The sequence below is a fragment of the Lissotriton vulgaris genome, chromosome 1_1 (genome assembly GCF_964263255.1).
Source record: "Lissotriton vulgaris chromosome 1_1, aLisVul1.2, whole genome shotgun sequence".
NCBI lineage: Eukaryota > Metazoa > Chordata > Amphibia > Caudata > Salamandridae > Lissotriton > Lissotriton vulgaris.
Genome location: NC_141685.1, coordinates 832,890,033 through 832,910,002, shown reverse-complemented (window position 1 = coordinate 832,910,002; position 19,970 = coordinate 832,890,033). Strand labels below are relative to the sequence as shown.

At 43.5% G+C, this 19,970-nt stretch overlaps 1 protein-coding gene across 1 annotated transcript; it reads right to left on the bottom strand.

Annotated features, from left to right (window-relative positions):
* Window positions 1-617: 617 nt before the first annotated feature.
* Window positions 618-15,935, bottom strand: F3 (coagulation factor III, tissue factor). The gene is made up of 6 exons (XM_086957390.1): window positions 15,659-15,935; window positions 13,212-13,326; window positions 9,197-9,381; window positions 6,379-6,566; window positions 6,113-6,272; window positions 618-3,292 (listed from the first exon to the last, which is right to left on the bottom strand). The coding sequence occupies exons 1-6, from the start codon at window positions 15,729-15,731 to the stop codon at window positions 3,150-3,152; spliced, it is 864 nt and encodes a 287-aa protein (XP_086813516.1). The 5' UTR covers window positions 15,732-15,935; the 3' UTR covers window positions 618-3,149.
* Between the last annotated feature and the right edge of the window lie 4,035 nt (window positions 15,936-19,970).

The following is a 19,970-nucleotide window of genomic DNA, read 5'->3' as shown; positions in this document are numbered from 1 at the left end:
CATGCACCACGCATGGTATGCCACCTTGCGGCCAAGCAGCACAAAGTACTGCATAGCACTACTTTGTCTTAATTCAAGGCTACTTTCCAGTGGAAAATAAGCTTTTGCCTGGATGGCGAATTCCAATTCTACACTTTTCCATAACTTTTGTGATGCAAACTGGATGCAAGGTTTAGTAAATCTGCCTACAAGTGTTGGTAATTGTACGACAGTCTAGCATACCACAACAAAGCAAACAACACATAATTTCAGAACACAAAAGAGAGGATACAAAATATATCAGAACACATTATAATCTACCACATCCTTTGCTTATTCAATAATACACAGGCCCATCAAATTTATTTCACACAAACAGGTGTTCATAAAATCCTTCCTTGATATGGGAATGTACTCTCAAATAAAATAAAGGTTCAATCATTGTTGGTTTGCGCTTCACCATGTATGAGATAATATTGTGAGTCCGACCAGAGTGTAGTGCACAGACACGGAAAATACGGAATATAAACAAGTCTGTCTATTGTAAGGGACCACATTTCCACATGTAGGGAAACAATATCAGTTTTCTTTATCCCACAATCCGAATTTGCAAATTATGCGGTTTATAAAGAGCAGACTTCGATTTCCACCAACTGTTTATTTTTTAATAATGACACATGAAAAAATAACTTAATGCAAAATATACAAATATATAAAATATTACAAATAAAACATTACAATCTACAAAATCATGTTTATACGTACATAAATACTGATTGTCCTAGCTTGAAGTACCCAAATTCCCGAAGAATTAGATTACATGGAAAGCAAAATGTTTGTTTGCAAGAGGACATTTGAGTTGAAAGGGGGGAGGGGTGCTCTTTAATAACTCACAACCAGTGCACCAGTGATGGTGCTATCGTGAACATATATACATAAAGAGCCCCTCGCAAATAATTCCTATATGTATTTTTACTTGTTAAAAATCAGTGCATTTTACAGATTGGAGCAGAGTTGGAAGCACATTTATCAAGCTTTCATGCAAAGCAAACAGAAAGTCACCTTGTTGTGCTGCGTGAAAGGGCAAGAATGCTCCGTATTCAACATTATATGGCGCATTCCTTTCACAATGTGCTGTCTAGCGTCAATGCAGGCACCCTTGTGCTGTGGTGCAAGGGTTCCTGTGTTGCAGGCAGGATTCTTTTTGTGAAAGAAGGAACACCTTTCTGTACAAATCAATTCTTAAGAGTAATTTTCCACTTTCTATGTGTGTTGCAGAATGCAGCACATATAAAAAGAGGGGGGGGGGGGGAAGGTGGAGAAATAAAGATATTACTCCTTGTTAAGCCTCACCTAGGGAGGCGTAGGATTTTGATGCATTCCCAGGACTACCAGAAATGGTAAATCTGTGAATGCAAGCATCCACCCGTGGATTTTGGCACAAACACCCACGCTCCACCAATGGAACACCTCCCTAGGGCGGGGTAAAGCAACTCAGCAATTTGCAAAGTGTTGCGTTACTCTAGATTGATCAAGCCATGCAGGTGTACGCAGTGTATTAGAATATGTATATCAAGTACTGCAAGAAAATGGATAAGGCTTCTAGTTCAATAAAAACATCTGAAACCAACTAAATCCATTAAACCTCAAAAACCAGTTTCAAGGTGCAACATGAATATCCCCCACAACAATGTGACAACTACATCGAGAAGAAACTAATTGTATCTGGCCAGCAGGACTTTCTACCATGCAACCCAATATGGCTAAGATATATTTATAAAGGAAATATTGTTAACATAAATAGCACATGAAAGGAATACGGTCTCCTAATTATCTTTTACAAAATGTTGTCCCTTTGGATGTAGATTTTCAATCATTAACCCCACTGGGGCAATAGTTTTGTAAGGATATTTTTAGTACATAATATTTCTATCAGACAACGTTTTGGTTGCAATATCTGATGCAGTACTGTTTTTTACTGAGGGTCGGGTGGACCTCACCTTGCCAACTACTTAAACCACCTTTGTAAGGAGAGGGAGCAACATAAGCAGACAGAATGGCAAATACGAAAAGGAAACTGTCATCCACCATGCTCTTTCCAGCCATTAATGGCACAATCGTCAACAATGCCATATTGACTCTACCTGAGTGGCATTTTCGAAGACCCGCTGCATTGAGATGGCATTGGGTGGAGTTTCAAGATTCTTTTAGCAGCACAAACATTCATTGAACTGATGCATTTAGTTTGTGCAAGGATGGATGAAGGATTAGGATGATAACTTTTGGCTACTTTTAGCAATTCCTAATACTGCATCCTGGGTCTGTCTGGAAAGCGGTTTTAGCTTCTTGAAATGCAAGATCATAAAACTTAAGCGCGTACACATATGATTATATTCAGGGGACTTGCACTGCAAACATTTTGCGTTCCATGAAAGTTCATTTGTAGATGCACACCCAATATAAAAAATAAATCTGTGTTCTCTGTAGCATGATTATCGTCATCTTTGTAGCATTTAATTAAGTTTTCCTAGTACTCTGTAACCGTCTTAGGGGGAAATCATAGCTATATAATGCCCCAAATTTCACATGATATTGAGTTTTGGCCACACGGGCACCTGTTTAAAGCAGCAACATTCTACAGCCGCGGCGACTCACCAGTTTTGTCTCACCAGTGACACAACACTTCCCAAATCTCCATTAAATGCAATTTTCAGGTTGCCACAAGTTGAGGTAGCCTGGAACTGTTCAGATTGTAACCCCTTCCTAAATCAAAACCAAAGAACTGCGGGGAAAAAAACAATTGTACCATAGGAACCCGCCATGAAAATATACAAAAAAACGGTTTATCATAAAGACAATACTATAATATTTCGGTCAGACACAGTAATAATTTGTAGTGTTTTTGAGAGCTATCGCGATGCGGCGACCACAGGCCTCCAACCATCGACGTATGCTGTCCAGAAAAGCACGCAGTGTCTTCCTACCAGAGAAATTGTTTCATAGAAACAGAGAGGAGTGCCCTCGCTTCCAGGCAAAGGCTGCTAACTCCAGGTAACACCCAGAAGTAGAAAACGGTGCTGTTCTTGTTCCACAAGTACCTACACTAAGTGCTGTAACTCACAGTAGAGGCTGCAGAAAGTTGCGATAGCAGCAACAGAGTAAAATTGTCCTCAAGGTTCGTTGAGTGGCACGTGCTCCTTTTTGGCTGCTTCTTGTTTAGACTTCTTGCACTTGTACAGCGTAATGGAAAGCGCAATGGCAATCACAATAATTAGAACCACTGCGATGATCACAGCGATGAGCACGCCATACTCTGAAAGAAAGAAATAGGACTGGTTAGAACATGAAAAGCATATGTTATTCGTTCTTTATTGTACTCCATGCGCTGAATCGGGGTCTCCAACAAGTAGCTCGGGAGCTACTGCTTAATAACCAGCACCCTCAAAGTAGCTCTCAGAGGCGAAGCCAAACCAAGCCGACCTCAGAGAGTCTGTGTATTAAAGAAGGCATCACTGCTCATTTCATTACCCTTAAGAGTTACAACCAGCCAAGCTAGTGGCAGGGCCTCATGATGACTCACACACTGTGTTGCCCTATGGATCAGCCACATGAACCATCTTAATCCACTTTAAATCTACCTAAGAAGGAGATTGGCCATTCAGCCTGCTCTGTCAGTCGCACCATGTGTGAGATCAAAGAACAGTGGCAGCAGTAAACAGTGCCGACTCAAAGTGTGTGACTGCAAGAACTAGAGTGAAAATGTGTTACTTGGGAGGATGATCAACCCAAGACCTGAGGCGAAGAGAGTATGCATCCAGAGCACTGGTAATTAGAAGCATCTGCATTCATTTATGTATGGGAATTTGACACTGCGTCCTTCCTTAATAAACAGTGTTAACCACATCGATGCTAGGCATTTTCCCCTGCTGTGCTGGGGAAGATCCAAAACAATGGTTTCATGACGAGCTCAGCTCGTCATCAGTGTACCAGCAGTATACTGCATGACGAGCTGAGCTCGTCATGAGTGTCGAAGGTGTTAATTCCTTGAAGGTACTGCTAGTGTCAAGGATTGCCAAATAAGCATGCTGGTCCCCATCATAAGAGTTGTATCTCTGGTGCAATTGTGCCTGTTCACAGTATAATTGTCTCAAAGACATAATATTTTCATCCTTGACTATTTTGGGCATTTGGTCAAGTAGTTCCATGCTTGCTGCCATCGCCGACATATTAAGAGCATGACTGGCCTGCCTTTAGACCTCCCTGACAGAATGGCAACTGTTTCTCTTATAATAATGGCCATAACAGATATATAGTGGGCATCCAGGCTTGGCACAGAGGTAGCCCTGGTTTAATGGTGGGCATTATTAGCATAACACAGGCACTCTTAGTGTTATGGTCAGCATACATGGCCTATGATTGCAATAACTGGGCATTTGAAGTAGAATCTGTCCAGGAGAAGCATTTTTACATGGTGGTCCTCAACGAAAACGACATAGTTTTTTCAGAAAAGGTAAATTTTCTGGAAAATTGAGTTTGATAGCTCAAAGTGGAAACTGGTATTTAACAGAAAAATGTGTATTTTCAAAAACTGATATGCTACTGAAGACACAATATTGCAAGTCTAAAACATATTTAAAATGGTTAGCCGAATGATAATTCAATTTGAGTTGAGGAGACTTACTACTGTGGTTATTCCCTTAGTGGCACACTGCATGTGATGATTTGAATGTTAATGGATTACTCTGGTGGAGTCATTTAATATTGATAAATGTTTTCCTAGCATTCTGCGGATAGCTTCACCTGGAATGTTCGGGGGGGGTACTACTGATAATCGTGCTTAGGGTGGTCATGGTATAATGTTAATACATGTCCTCAGAATTTTAAAGTGATAAAATATACTAGTCGGTCGGCAGGACTTTCTGCGAGCAGAAGTAGCTCTCACTACATAAAAGGTTGGAAACTCCTGCAGAACATATGGAGGCCTTAAACCCTCACCTGGCAGGTCTGTTTGTGCAACACTGATTAACTAACTGAAACAAATGCTTAAGAGCCTGACATGCACCATTATTTCACGTCGGGAGTGGTCTGTGACGTGCGTAGTTGTGCAAAAGGCAACTTTATCAGGAAATCTCCTTCAGCTCTCAGAGGCATGTTTGTCCCTGAGGGGCCCATTGAACTGACAATGCATTTTACCGTGCCAACAGCAGTCAAATAACCAAGAACGGCTACAATCTTATCTCGTGAGGCCTAATTGTATTTAGCACTGACTGGGAGCAACTGGGAAACAGTGGGAAGCAGTAGAAAGCAGGGTATCTATCAGTAGCAGCCCGTGCAGGTAAGAGCCGTGGGGTGGGTGGGGGGTGACTTCGAGGACGAGGCAAAAATAAATAAATATTTAATTTCCCCATGGCAGCTGTCAAGTCCCCTCACCACCCTGCCCCACCGCTCTTACATGCACCTGGTATCTAGGCGGTGTTGTTCAAAATCCCTCTGCAACAGCAGTTCATGTGTTTAGACTATTGTATACCAGCAAACATCTAATGAATCCTAAACTTTCCTCACCTTATTGGTGGAAGTTATTGGCAGTCAAAAAGGGCCCCTTATTTCTGTGAGCCACACTCAATTCAACGAGTAGCAAAGTTGTTCCTGGTTCTTCTATTTTCTTTTTAACAAGCAGAAGCCTCAATCTATCGGCTATTTCACTCAACTAGCTATTGACCAAGTGCCCTCAGACCAACTTTTCTTCCAAAAAGAGCAAATCATTCATAGCACGAATCACATGATGACTTCACTTTTGTCCTAAATATTATTAAAGATGCAGAACTGCATGCATTGAAGTGAATAAAAGACACCAATTAAATATATGACAAAATAACACCCACCGCCAAAGACAAAGCCCAACAGCTGAGCTTCTTAAGGAAGATCAATCAATTATCTGTAAAATAAGGTTTGTCCAAGTCACCTAGGAGCTTAGCGCCTTGTAATGCAGGAAGACGTAGGCCTCCGCTTCAACAATACCCAGACCATGCACCAGCAGGATACACATTTGTTTAACCTGAACCATTTGTAGCCTAACCGTTTGTCATTGCTTATCCATCCCATCTGAGTTACATGGTTAGATCTTTACACATACCATCTATAACGCTTCCTTTTTGACTGGTGCATTGAGTTGGGCTTTCTGGACTCTCGCGGTTTTCTCTGCGGGAGGGAACAGTCGCCTGTACGAAGAAGCAGTAGCTCTCTCCTTGATCCACGCTGATCTCGATTTCGCTGGTGGTTGTTGTGGCCTGTTTCTGGAAAGAGGACATTCTTTTTAAGGGTGTGTCCATGCTTAGTTGCCTTGAAATAACTTGCCCATGTACAGGCGAGACAAGGATACCTGAACGGGCAGCGACTTACCTTGCCTGTACTCGAAGCTCTCCAGTAGTAGAGGGTGTACCGCAACTCAGTCTTTAAAACCTCCCGGACACTCCGAAAGCCCCCACTCGGCGATCGGTAGGGAGACATGGGTTCTTCAATCTCCACCTTCAGCTTGTTTTTCTCATCATTGAACGCATAACTTTTAATCCCTGGTCTTCCAATTTTTGCTGAAGTAGAAATAAATTCAAAAATTCAATTTAGTGAAGGTTCTGGAGTAAGCCCAGCATGTGCCAAAGCAGGTCAAGTAGCTAAACAAAAAACGAATTTTAAACCAAAAATATATTGTTGCATAGATGCAAAGCATGTGATGGACGAAAAGTGGCCACCCTACTGTCACAATTAGATTTTGCTTTATAATCAGCAAATTTGCATAATAACTAACATGAGTTGAATGTTGGTTTCAGAGTTCTTTTTATTTAACAAACATGTTGGCAGTAACACGCGTTTCGAAGAAGGTAACCCAACCTGTGTCTCACAGACAAACAAGTGCAGTCTCTTACTTAGGACCCTCGCCTCCCTGATATTGACAAAGAGCAAACAACATATGGTGCAACCACAGAAAAAATAAATACCCTCTTGATGCGACAGGTTTTCCATCGAGTAACCCTGGGCAAAGAATGATGAATGGAATACAAAATGTATTCGGTCTAAGAACTATTGATATAAATATGTAAGAGTGGTCAATCAATCCACCAAAGGGGATTTGTATAGCGCTTCTTATTACCTGTGAGGGTATTCAGACGCTGGGGGGGGGGGGGGGGGGCGGGGGGGGGGGGGGGGGTTTGACTCTGAAAAAAGTCTTCCCACTGAATAGGGTTTGTTAATGTATACTACTTCTTCAAACATCCGACCTATTAATTGTTAGCGTATTAAATCATGTGTTCAAGAAGGATACAACATGAAAGTGGTGGGCTCCTGATTGCAGGGGTATCTTTGAGACCACTGCATCTGGGTCTATTCACCACCCTGTCAGAGAGGTGCATGCCACACATGGGCATGCTGGGGCTTGGATCAGGGAATCCAGCCTCATCGTGCACTGTCGCTGCTGGCACAGGTAAGAGTGGTGGGGCTTGGAGGGGATGTGGGGGGGGGGCGGTGAGTCAACAAAGGATGGGGCTGGTAAAATGAAATAAAAAATTTAAAAAAAAACTTACCTTGCGCTTGCTGCATCATGCAAGGTAAGTGCTTTATTTATCTTTTATTTAATTTTACCTACCCCATGGTCGCGTTGTAATGGTAGGTAGTTGTAATGGTATGCGTTGTAACGTCATACATCCGCCCTACCGCTCTTACCTGTGCCGCGGCCACTGGTCACACAGCTGTAGATAAGTCTCAGAAAGAGCACAGAAGTGATTCACCGTGACGGGAGCCCATACAGTGTTGAGTCTCAAAAGATGTGTATATACATGGGACACAAGCAGGTAAACATGGTAGGCTATAAACATCTTCAGGGAGAGCCCCAAAAGAAGAGGCTAGAAAGGTCACTTCTTTGGGAAAACAGTCACAAAATGACAAGCATTGACAAGAAAACAGGTATCCGTGTAATGCGCTAACCTTTGCCGAGTTAACACATTAGAGCAAGACACGCACAGAAGAGAAACAGTAGGAGAAGACTTAGATGGCTCGATTTATAAAGTAGTTCATCATACATGTGTATGCAATCACTCAAGGTGTAATTACATACCAAACATCCAGTAGCACTGTAAGGAAAACCAAAAATCCACTGGACTTATCAAGGATATGATTGACACTATATTAAGTCAATAGCTGAAAGAGGCTGGGTTCAGAAAGCCAAAGGTTGAAAGAGGCAGACCCAAAGCACCCTCTATGTGTTCTGTTTGAGCGCTGTGCTGTCAAAACCCAGACCTAAAAACTACACTATAGTACGTGAGACCCTACAAAAAGAACACCATGACCTGTAGGAAAAACAGACAAAACAAAAGCAGACCAAAAACCAATGCTGAACGTGTAAAAAAAAAAAAAAAAAAAAGTATATATGTGGCTATCGAAACGCGTCTGGGGTGGACACTTGTCTGTTTCACTTGGGTGAATGTCAAACAAATTATGGAACTTTGAACCCGTGCCTCTGGATTCTTTGGAATACGTTGGATGTCTGTTGGTGGTCCGTACCTGTGGTGGTTCCCTCTTGGCTGTAAAAAGAGGGACAGGACTTTGGTGTGTATATATATATATATATATATATATAGATATAGTGCCAGGGCCAACGGTACCTCTCAGAGGCCACTGCACCCTCACTACCCACTGTCTCTGCCAGCACTACAAAATGCCTGTACCAATATTATCTATTAACCATCATATTCCTATGTGTGGGCCAATTTGTACTGTACAAGGTCACACAAATATGTAACAAGGGCGTGGTCAGTCGGGTATTATTATTTTGTAAGGTGGACTTACATTGTTAAATACTCAGTTGATGTGCTCTGGGAAATGGGTAGACAGCACCACATTGTGGTGTACTACGGTAACTATGGGCTGGTGTTATGAAATAAGGGCTGGTGCTGAGTACTGGCAAACAGCGGTACAAATAAAGCACTGCCAAAAACAACCTCATAAGGGCCCTCTCTTTGCCAAAACAGAATTCAGAAGTTCAATTCCTTCTCGAAGTACCTCAAAAAGAAAGAGAAAGGAACACTCAGCCTACGGGAAGAGTCTCACTACCTAATTGTATGAACCCCAGCACCACTGAGAGACTGATAATCACTAAATAAAACTAGGACAGAGGGACTCAAATGACTTTACAACCACATAAATACAATATAAAAAGAATAGTCCTTACTCTGCTTGGAAGGTGTAAATGGCGGTGAGAGAGTGTAGAGAGGCTCTTCCGGGACCTCTTCATTTCCCGGAAGTGAAGAAATGACGCGGGCCCGATATGTGTCATTTACATCCAGCAGTTGGTCTGTCAAATCGCACTCCGTGCTCTCCGTGTAAATGCACTTCTTTTTCCAGTCAGACTTTTGCCTAAAAAAACAATGGGATAAGGTCAGGGAAAGACATTCATCTGAAACAACTATTTTCATCTACAATCCATACCACAGAAAACCGAATCACAGTGCATAAACTACGCAATCTGCCTGGCATCACACAGACTGTGCAAAGGGAAACCTTGACTTGTCTGACAAATTAACTTCTACGCGGGGACAAATTGCAAAACCTTTTCACTACTGCAAACAACACAGGGCAAATCAATTTGCTCAATTTTTGCTGAGAAGGTAAATTGGGAAAACAGTTTCCACAACAGGGCGAACATAGCACAAACTCATTTCATATTATTCACATTCACAGTAGTTTTGACTGCATGTGTTTCACACAATAAGTGCACAAAACACATTTTTCCGCTTATTAAAGCTGATAAATTTAGCTATTTTTAAGACAAAACCAGTTTAACTTCTCATTACAAAAACAGATAAAATAGTGCAAAATCAGTTTGCTCTTTTTTTTTGTTTTACAATGATTATTACTCCTACTGCAGGGCACCCAAACAGCGCATGCGCAATTTTTTGCTCTTGTCATTTGCGGCAGCTGACTCGGAGCAGCACACATGAGCCATTTCTGCACGGGTTGTAGGGCTCCCAGTTTTGTGCTAATTTTGCCCATTTCGGTCTTTATTTATCCATATTTATAATTGTTTTTCCTTTCATCAGTATTAAGGAATGTTTTTTCTGTGGGTGGGAAGGGAGTTAGGAGGGGGTGGGAATAGACCCTGTGTACAGCGCCCTTATACCCTTGGGTCATGTGTGCTCTTTATAAACCACTCTAAATAAATAAGAGTTATACGAGTATACTACATATGCACATTTATTTCGCTGATAAATGTACAGTTATACTTGGATGCTTGTTGGCTTTTAATGGTGTAAGTGGCCATGTGTTTAATTAAGAAATACATTAATATGAAAATACTAATTCTACAGTACACACACGTATTGTGCAGCTTTATAAGTTCAGTAGGAAAGCATGCCTTCTATAATTCCCAATGCTTGCCAATCTTCCCGGACAATGTCCATATTTATAAGTATTTAAAAATAAATGCAGAGAAACGAAGTGTTTTCCGTTTATTTTTATCTGGTAAAAATGAGTAAACAGGGAAAGCTTCGAGCCTTAATTGTAATCCTGTTTTTAGAGCTAACGTGATTGAGGCCAAAAACGAGATTACTGGCTGCCTCTAGACTGGGGACAAAGTCTAGCATCGCCTTCCTCACTGGACGAATTATGTGATTAATACCAACTGGTGGGAAAGTCTGAGGCCTGGGCCTCTGGTCGGCCTTGCACATTCAGAGGCGTGCTCTTGAAATGATTAAACCATGAGAGTCAGAAAAACAACGACAAAAATGCACGGCATCCTGGGGGAGCATTGCCCAAGTACTGCGGGCAGACTTGGCATCCTTCCACCAGGATCTTAGAAGGGTGGCCTGGGAGTGTGTCAACTGTCCCCCGTGATATAAGAAGCAGTGCTTTAAATGGGCAGGTACTGTCCAGTACCGAGTACCAGCACTTTGTTTAACTTGAATGGGAGCGTACCTGCACTTTTCAGCAATACATTTAATGGGAGAGCACTGGCACTTTTCAGTAGCAAGTAGGTTCTCTGAATAGAGAGTACCAGCACTTCTGTATTCCCATTTAAAACAGTGACCGGAAATGACCTCACAGCACGTGGGATTCTCCAAAGACCTACAATTGTACATTTATAGAAACCTGCAGCGGATGCTAATAAGTTTATCAACCATCAGAACTGATGATAGATACCTCTAGTAAAAACTGAAGGCATGCTTACCTACAAAAGAGCAGGGATTGCGAGCGGCAACTCAGGTGTAGCAGTTGCTACTAATGCCTACATTACGCAGGTAACTTGAGAACAGGTTGTGTGATTATGCAGCTAAAGGGACTCCATTTTGCATGCAGTTATCAGGACACATGCAGAAAATGGGCGGCTCCACCTGTAGGGAGCTGGTTTAACCGGTGCTTGGGCTGAGCTGTTCATGCAGGCCTGTGCAGGCTGTGCTCTTGTGAAACAGGCTCGCCGGGTAATGGAGGAGTAGCGAGTTTCTGGAGGCCCACACACCCTTCCCTGTTAAAGGGCCAGACTAGTGAAGTGTTATACAAAAAGGCACTACCATGCTGGGTTTAAGCCCGTACTGTTACGAATGAAATGCAAGTGCTGGAAAATGGCTTGAAGGAGCTGTGTGCTGTGCTGGACAGGCCCTTGAAGAAAAGAATACCTTCATGCTTGTCTTACAGAATGGTACGATTGCATGGCACATAGAAGCACTTTAAACCTTTTCCAAAGACTGGCCACATATGTAAAACATGCAATGAAGCTCAGTGACCAAACAGAGCGCCCTTTTTAAGCACCGTCACAAAAAAAGCCGCCGCCCTTTTACACAGCCTTGGCACAGTATTGTTGCTCATGCGAGCTGTAACCTTGAGTGCTGAGGCTACACATTTTGCAGTTTAACCTTTGAATCAAGCCCCACAAGATGCTTTCAAACACCACTGTTGGTGTTACCCATTAGACATCACAAACATTTGGCGGAATGCGAAACCCAAACAACATTTGTTTGTTCTAGCGATAGTTCCACTACTTGAACAAATTATGTGATCTTGGGCAAATCAACTCCTCACCATGACTCTCACTCACTCCCCTTATCTCCAAAAAGTAAAAATAGGAAAGCTTTGAAATAGGCTAAACCATATTGATATCAATGCCAACACTAAACGAGTGTCTTGTAGCCAAACTCCCACAGTGGCTTCACGATGCACACAAGTCAGGAGCAGCAGCACCTGAAACTCGTTCTCCTGCATTTTCAGAATTCTGAGATCTGATCATGAGTGCGCGGGGTGCCTGTGAGTGAGCACTTAATTAAAGCTGACTTTGAAGCTGGGGAACCAGGGGAGTCTGGAGGGAGGCTTAAAGTCCTCAAACATCTTGTGATAATGGGCAAATCACCTATTCTGCCCTTACCTAAAAATGAATGTGTCAATCTGTAACGCAACTGGTGCTCATGTAAAGTGCTCAGATACCTTCGGGTCGAGTTTGTATATAAAACTGCAAAAAATAAATTGAACAAAAAGGATAGTTTTGGGGTCTGCTTGAAGAAAAGCTCAGGTGAACCAATTAAAAACACGGGGCCTCATTTATAAAAAGCGTTGCATCGCTCCAGGAAAACAGCGATGCAACACTGTTGAGTCCACCATCCTTGTGACACATGGATGAGTCTTATTTACTGTGTGGTTCTCCATGTCGCAAGGATTCACAGATACGTCAGTATTCCTTACGTATCTGTAGGCGCAAAAGTGACGCATTGCTAGAGTGTCCCTGAAAAGAGACGCCACTCCAGCAATGTGTCTTTTTCAAACGGAGCAAGCCCCATTGAGGTGTGGTTATCGTGTAATGGGACCTTAGCGCTTTGCCGTGTGGTGGATGAAGAAATGTGCGCATTTTGTGATTTTCAGTAAAGTGGCAGCTTTGCTCCCTGGCTCCCTTTATTGTATTTCCTATGATCATAGTCCACTTAGATGGTCACTTCACCTAGTTGTGCAATATGAGCTATTTTGCTTATAAGGACATGGTCTGAGCAGGCATCCAGGAAAGAATTCTGCATCCTATAGGCAACGGTTACAGTTGTAGACCGACGAAACGAGCACCAGGTTTACACCATATATGAACTTCCAAGGTCTCAGTAGCCTCTTCTTCAGGTAGAGGACCCTCAGATCTCCTTTTTGTATTCCTGGCAGCCATTATACAAGCCACATGAGTGTCAGATTGTGCACAAGACACACATATGCTCCCTTACCCAGAGATCTCCACAGTGTACACAAAGTTGGTCGGTTTCGGCTGCCACTCCAGTATGGTCTTAAAGTTCAAAGATGACCAGGTGATGTTTACAGCGGTGGGAAAGGCCGGAGCATCTGCAGAAAAGGAGAAAAAGTCAAAAAATGTATCTGTAACAGTTTTAAATTTACAGAATGAAATAAAAACCATAGGTATTTAAAAATCAGCACATTTACAGAATGAAAATAAAGTACCAGACACGCTCTTCTACAACGATCTACCCTAGCACTCAGGGCAAAGAAATTATTTTTGCACCGTTAGGCAACTTTATGGACAATGTAAACCCCTTTTCTTAGGGCGGGGGGTCAGGAAGATGGGGCCTTAGACCAGAAGCGGCCTTGGTTAGTTGCCAGAATAAGAGTGCCAAGGAACCAGGCACTTGATGCCTGGTCTACATGTTGGGGTGTGTTGTGAAGGAGCACCTACACTGGTCACATAAACACACCTTACAGCAGTATTTTCAGAGCTGCTGATAAAGTGCTTTCCTACATAGAGGTTAAAGGGCACTGTCTGCAGTGTGTTCAAGAGTGACAAAAGGCAGCATGTTCGATCGAAATCAAACACTGAGATAATGTTCTCAGAAGTGCCCTTGAAAAATGTGGCTACTACTGTATTTTGGACCTATATATGAATTGAACACACAAACACCACAAATGCAAAATCTTTCCATAATATGCAGAATTTAACAAAAAATAGTTTTTCTAGCTCAAACGGATCAAAGTTACTAAAATCCTTCTACACACGGGGTGCAAAGCCACCCATACATATACTTTGCAAAATGTAAGAGTTCCCCTCTTAGCACTGCTGTAAACTGCCATTAAAATTGGTACCAGTTAGGTTGGATAGAGTGAAACACTGAGTTAACGTATCAATATAGTGACCTAATAATGCTATGATATATGCATCATGTATAAAGTCCCTTGTTTTTAAGAATCAATTTTGCGCAACTCTGCCGCATAATGTGTCCCTTCACTACCGCATACATTTTAGTGCAAACAAAACACACACAAAAATAAGAGCCAACCGCAGCCCTGGAGCTTAACTTCAAAATCCGGACAGCGGGAACTTCAGCCAAGTACCCCAAGGGAAAGGCCCGGTGGACTAGTAAGCAGTCCGGCCTTTTGCTTTGGGGTAGTTAAATTAAATAGCGACGGAGTTAGATATTGTCTGCTACGACATAGAAAACTCGAGGTAGAAAGAAAAAAAATACAACTTCTGATGAAAACAAATATTTCCCCAAGCAACCGGGTACACAGGTTTCAGGCGGTTCTAAAAATACACACATTGCCTTCCATTGAAATAGGATGGAGTGTTTCAGTTGGTGCGTGGAGTGGCGATGTGACATGGTTCTTAATGCAGGCAAGAAAAACTAGCCCTCTTACACCCCCCTTCCCCCTCGCGGTTGGGGGGTAAAATCCAGTCCGAATTAGAGTGCAGAGGGGGGCACTCGGGCTCCTCGGCCCTGGTGCCACTGCACCATCTGCACCATTGGTAGGTATGTCCCTGTTTTCACCCACAATTCAACAGTAGCTTCAGCTTCAGATCGCTTCTGGCTGTTAATGAGCTGCCAGGGACTGGGAAGGGCACGTGAAAGCCAGAAGTGCACCTTTTAATGATTAATCTGGGCAGAGGTGCGGCCCTGGAGCCAGGGCACACAGGATCTGGAGTCAGACGACGGAGGGGGGCCACCCGGCGTCTCTGGACCTGGCAGCGATTATGGTGGGGTCAAAGGGCAGTGTCCTGTTTAAAGCAAACATTATAAAACAGAACAGCAGAGAATGTGTGCTTTATTTAAAACGTGTAAAGGACTCAGGGAAGTTCGGGGAGGCATTTAAAGAGTGAAAAAAAGGTATAAGAGAAAGTAAGTGTAGTAGTAATGGGGTTAGTATGACGAAAAAAGCCTGCAGATGAGGTGATAACCGCCAACAGCATGTCCCATGGTTGGAGGGTTGTACCTCTAGATGGGATCGGGGTGACATTCGTAGATGAAGGTCTCTCTTTATACTGTAGGACTTCCCAGTCTAAATAAATTCAGTGATTTCAGAAAATCCCACACTTTGGGCTGTGCAGCAGGTGTACAGTGCGAAATTATCCTCTAGTTTGCAGCCATTACCTGTGTATGTGTGCAGGTATTACGCCAGCATGTGTGCAAATATAGCCATGGGCAGATATTCCCCGCGTGTGTGTAAACGCTAACAATTCCAGAAATCCACAGTACAGCGAGCACACGGGCAAGTATCACCAAGTTACGCAGATGGGGTTGTGCAAAATATTACCAGCATCGTATATAATATTAAGCCACGTGTGTGGAAGTGAAGCATGCACAGAGAGCGCCCTTCCCTCCAAAGCCGCTCCTGTTTGCTGTCTGTTTTAAAAGTTTCCCTCCATCCAGACTCCAGGGTCTCTCACCTGTGACGGCGACGGTGGCCGAGAGGTGCCAAAGGCAGCAGAGAGCCAGCAGCAGGGGCCGGGGTGCGAGCATGGTCGTGCCGGCGAGGTAAAGTCTCCACAATCTCTGAGCTCCGGATGCAATGCTTCCTCGGTGTGTCGGCGAGAGGCTGGGACAGGTGTGGTGTTTGGGATGCGGTCTGCTTCCGGCGCTCTTTGTCAGTCCTGCCCTGTCTTGTCTCGCCCCGCTCTGCTGTCTCTTTGCTCTGCGCTGCCTGGTGCTGCTCTGCCGCTCCTGGTATGCGCTGAGTATTTATCGATTTCCCGTGAGAGGAAAGTCCATGAGTGGGTGCTGCCGGGGAGTGAGTCACTGGCAGACTTCCCCCAGCTCCGTCTGCAGGCTCAGCATTGATGAAAGAGCCGAAACGAGCGTGCAGTACCGGCGGCGACCGCCGGGGAGCACTGCTGTGCTTAATATCACTGCCCAAACGTCGGCTGAATCATTCAGACCTGTCTGTAGCTCCCGTGCCCTTGACTTGACTCCTCCAGTCTCAGCGTTCAAAACCTTCCACACACTAGAAGAAAGAAAGAAAGAAAGCTCGTCTTTTTTTCCTGTTGTTTCTAAACTATTTAACCTAATTGTTCACCATGGTGCTCTCCGCGAATCTGTGGTAACCATAAGCGCTTATTTTTACTCTCCGCACCCCCAGGGCACAAGTCCTAAAAAAGAAGTGTCGGGATTATCCTAGTTAGGCAGTATACAAGTGTGACATCACAGAGTATGACATTATATGTGACATCACAGGAATTGACAACATAGGAAGTGGCATCACAAGCCACAACTTTAATACAGTTCAGTTCAGTTAGTCTTTATTCGATTTGAACAATCATAAAAGACACATTAAATAACAATATTAAAAATCAGGAAATATCTTTAAAACATCATAAAATCAACTTTAATACGTTAGTGTGATGTGAAGCGCTCTGACACTGCTTTGGGATGAGTAGCGCTATACAAGAAAAAATAGTGGTACTTAAATTATTTCAATGCCTCCTTAGGGGTAGTAAGTACTATATAAATTACATTTATTTTGTGTAAATACTGGGAAAGATCAACACATCTGACATTCTTACAGTGCATCCATATCTAGTAAACAGAGCCTGAACAAAGTGAAAAGCTTCCTCTCTCAGTATGTGTCAGGTGCTAACCTTTGTTTCCCCTCTGCTGAATTTGCCTCTAGGTGTGAGGCTCCTAACTGCTCCCATCCAGGAGACTCGAACAGAAGGAGGCCTGACGAGCCCTCAAATTCGGCCTTTGTTATGGGCCCAGCAGAAGTCTAAAATAAGAAAGCCACGTCACCGCCTGGACGTTGTTGCTTGTCTCAAATGCAAAGTAGACAACGTGCAGGCACTGCTGAAAGTGTCCCAGAGTGGAAATTACACAGGGACGACAGGGGTGGCTCTAGGCTCATGGTGGCCCTGGGCAGGGAGCGTAGGTAGGGGGCCCCGGAAGAGGGGGTCCCGGCGGGGCGGAGCGGGAGGCCAGGGAAGAGGGAGAGGGTCAGGGTGTTTGGAAGTGGAACAGAGCCGGAGGCCGCCAAATCCCTGCAAGGGACCGCCACGCAAATATGTATCCATCCTCAGAGGATTATTATATTATGGATATATATTGGTGTGGTGGCCCCTGGGGTTTGGTGGCCCTGTGCAGGTGCACAGCTTGCACATGCCTAAGGCCGGCCCTGGGGACGAGTTAAGCACATTGTTTAGTGGGGCCCAACATCTTGACAGGGTGGACGGCGTTCACCCTGTGAAAATAGTGGGTGGACGTGTTTTCCCCCGACTCGTGTTCTGCCACCCCCGTTTGTACAACTCTGATTAAGTCCCAAACCAATTTTACTTATCCTAAGTATTTCCTGCGGGGCACAAACATTGTAGGTTATAATTAATGGTTATATGCTAATGCCCTACCGTACTAGTCTCTAGTCTAAATGACTTAAAACAGTAGAGATTGATAGCAATTGACAGGAAACCTGGGTTGTCACTTTCCTAGTAGGCCCAGTTCTATAATTGGAAACAAATATTCTGGGAGCCCATAAATTGGGCGTCAAGGTGGGCAACGGAAAGTGGGTGGAGTTGTGAAGGGCACAGCCATGAAAATCAACCTTGTGGTCAACATATACATTTTTTTTTAACTCTACTGCAAAGAAATTGAAAAGAAGGACAATAATGACAGTAAATCCGTTATAGCTTAATTGGTCAAAAAGGGTGCATTTTAAAATATCATATGGGGTTAAGGCACTTGCTGCCGAGATCTTTTCTCTGCCCAGCAAATCTCAGGAAATACTAGTAATTTTAAGAAAACTCTGGTGGTTAATGTACCTGCTGGAGTGATCTGTGTTTTGTTTAGTCACAGCTTGACCCACTAAGTAGTTCAATGTTAAGGTCAACTTCTGCTGCAACACACAGATTTTTAGATTGAGCCTACAGCGCTTGTGCTGCAGGATGATCTGTTGTATGTACTTTGTGGGGTCTGACCCAGCCCACCGGTTTGGATTGGTTTATGTCTGTGTCATTCCAAAATCATAGCCTGCAAATGGCTATTGGTTGGAGCATGTCCCACTTTTTTCAAAAGTTAACTCACATGGAGTATTGCCGCAGGAGCAAGCAGCGACGTGCACGCTGCATGTTCTCTTTTGTTTAATTTATGCTAGGCTTGTCTCCCTGTGGGATGTTCCAGTGCATGCACACTACGCATGGGATGCTGTTCTTCAATTTGTTAGGCTTGTCTCCCTGTGCCTTGTTTGCCCCCTACTATCCCTCCAAGATCGCTGTTTATTTTTTTATAGCACACACACACCACTCGTTCAGTTTCTTGTGTTTTTGCAGCTACAGTCTATCTCTTAAAACTCCTCTTAAAACGAGTCTGCCGGAATATCCGGTGTTTCAATGTCACATCAAAATGGGAAATTAATTATTTCACTGCGAGGTTGGGCTCCTGATGTGTAGAAGTGCGGCTAATCAGTCAAGACTGGCTTTTTCCTATTTTAGTCACTTAAGACAAAGGTATCCTTTGATGTGCATGATTTAGAGCCTGTCGCCGAAGCACTGCATTTGAAAGTTTTGACATTCAGTTTGTGAGAGCAATGTAATTTTGGGGACATTGATGTAAAAAAAAAAAATCTGTTGTAGCTTCAGACGATTTTGGGTGCGGTACAAGGATTGACATTCGGTGCTTGCAGAATTTAATAGGTGTGAATCATTTTCATTTAATTTCAAATACTTTATTTTGGTCATTTGACCATAAAAGTGCACATGCAGTAAGCCATACAATACATTTAAAACAATCCTAAAGTTCACAATCTCAGACCCCAATCCTATTTTGCAATTACAGTCGGTGATTTAGCACCCCGTTAGGTAAACAAAAACACCAACAAGACATACAGAGTTCCCCATTAAAATATACTAATATTAAGCGAGGATGAGACTGTGAGATTTCATATTAGTAAAACACTAAGGGCCCGATGTAGGTAGGGCTTTACCGATCGGTATCGGCCGAAAATACCGATTTTTGGCCCTTACCGATCGGTAAACAGCCATCGAGATGTAGGGAACCAAAAACAGAACGAATCGGATAGAAAACCGATTCGGAATGTGTACCGAATGTGAAAGAATCCGATACGTACATACCGAAAATCGGATATGTAACGAATCGGAAAAACACCGATTCGGTTACAAAGACCGAATCGGTCCATGTACCGAATCGTTAGTGACACCGAATCGGAAAATCACCGATTCGGTCCCACTACCGATTCGTTAGTGACACCGAATCGGAAAATCACCGATTCGGTCCCACTACCGAATCGTTAGTGACACCGAATCGGAAAATCACCGAATCGGTCCTACTACCGATTCGTTAGTGACACCGATTCGGAAAATCACCGATTCGGTCCATGTACCGAATCGGAAAAAATACCGATTCGGACATGATCCGAATCGGAAAACATGCCGATTCGTATGAATCTCCGATCGGGAAATTCCCCGATTCCGACAGTTGGGGAGATGTAGGGAGGCACAGAAACACCGAAATCGGCTCAAAATCGGTAGAATTCACTCGGTATTTACCATGGATTGCAATCAGGTGGTAACCAACTCCAACCCATATAAACAGTCCCAAAATGCATTGCAACTTGCAGGATGGCAGCTTTCTATGTCATTGCGAGGCGGCTACGGCTACAGCAGGAAGGACTGAGGGAATGGCTAAGAAATGAACAGGTCTACAGACAGAGGATAACCCTGTTCATGCTCACTGAGGCTGAGATCCTACAGAGATACA

Excerpts from the sequence above, each read along its gene's own strand:
- F3 (XM_086957390.1), bottom strand. The coding sequence starts at position 15,731 with ATGCTCGCACCCCGGCCCCTGCTGCTGGCTCTCTGCTGCCTTTGGCAC. Across the intron at positions 13,327-15,658 it reads GGCCACCGTCGCCGTCACAG|ATGCTCCGGCCTTTCCCACC; the intron begins GTGAGAGACCCT and ends CCTTTTCTGCAG. Across the intron at positions 9,382-13,211 it reads TACACTGTGGAGATCTCTGG|GCAAAAGTCTGACTGGAAAA; the intron begins GTAAGGGAGCAT and ends TTGTTTTTTTAG.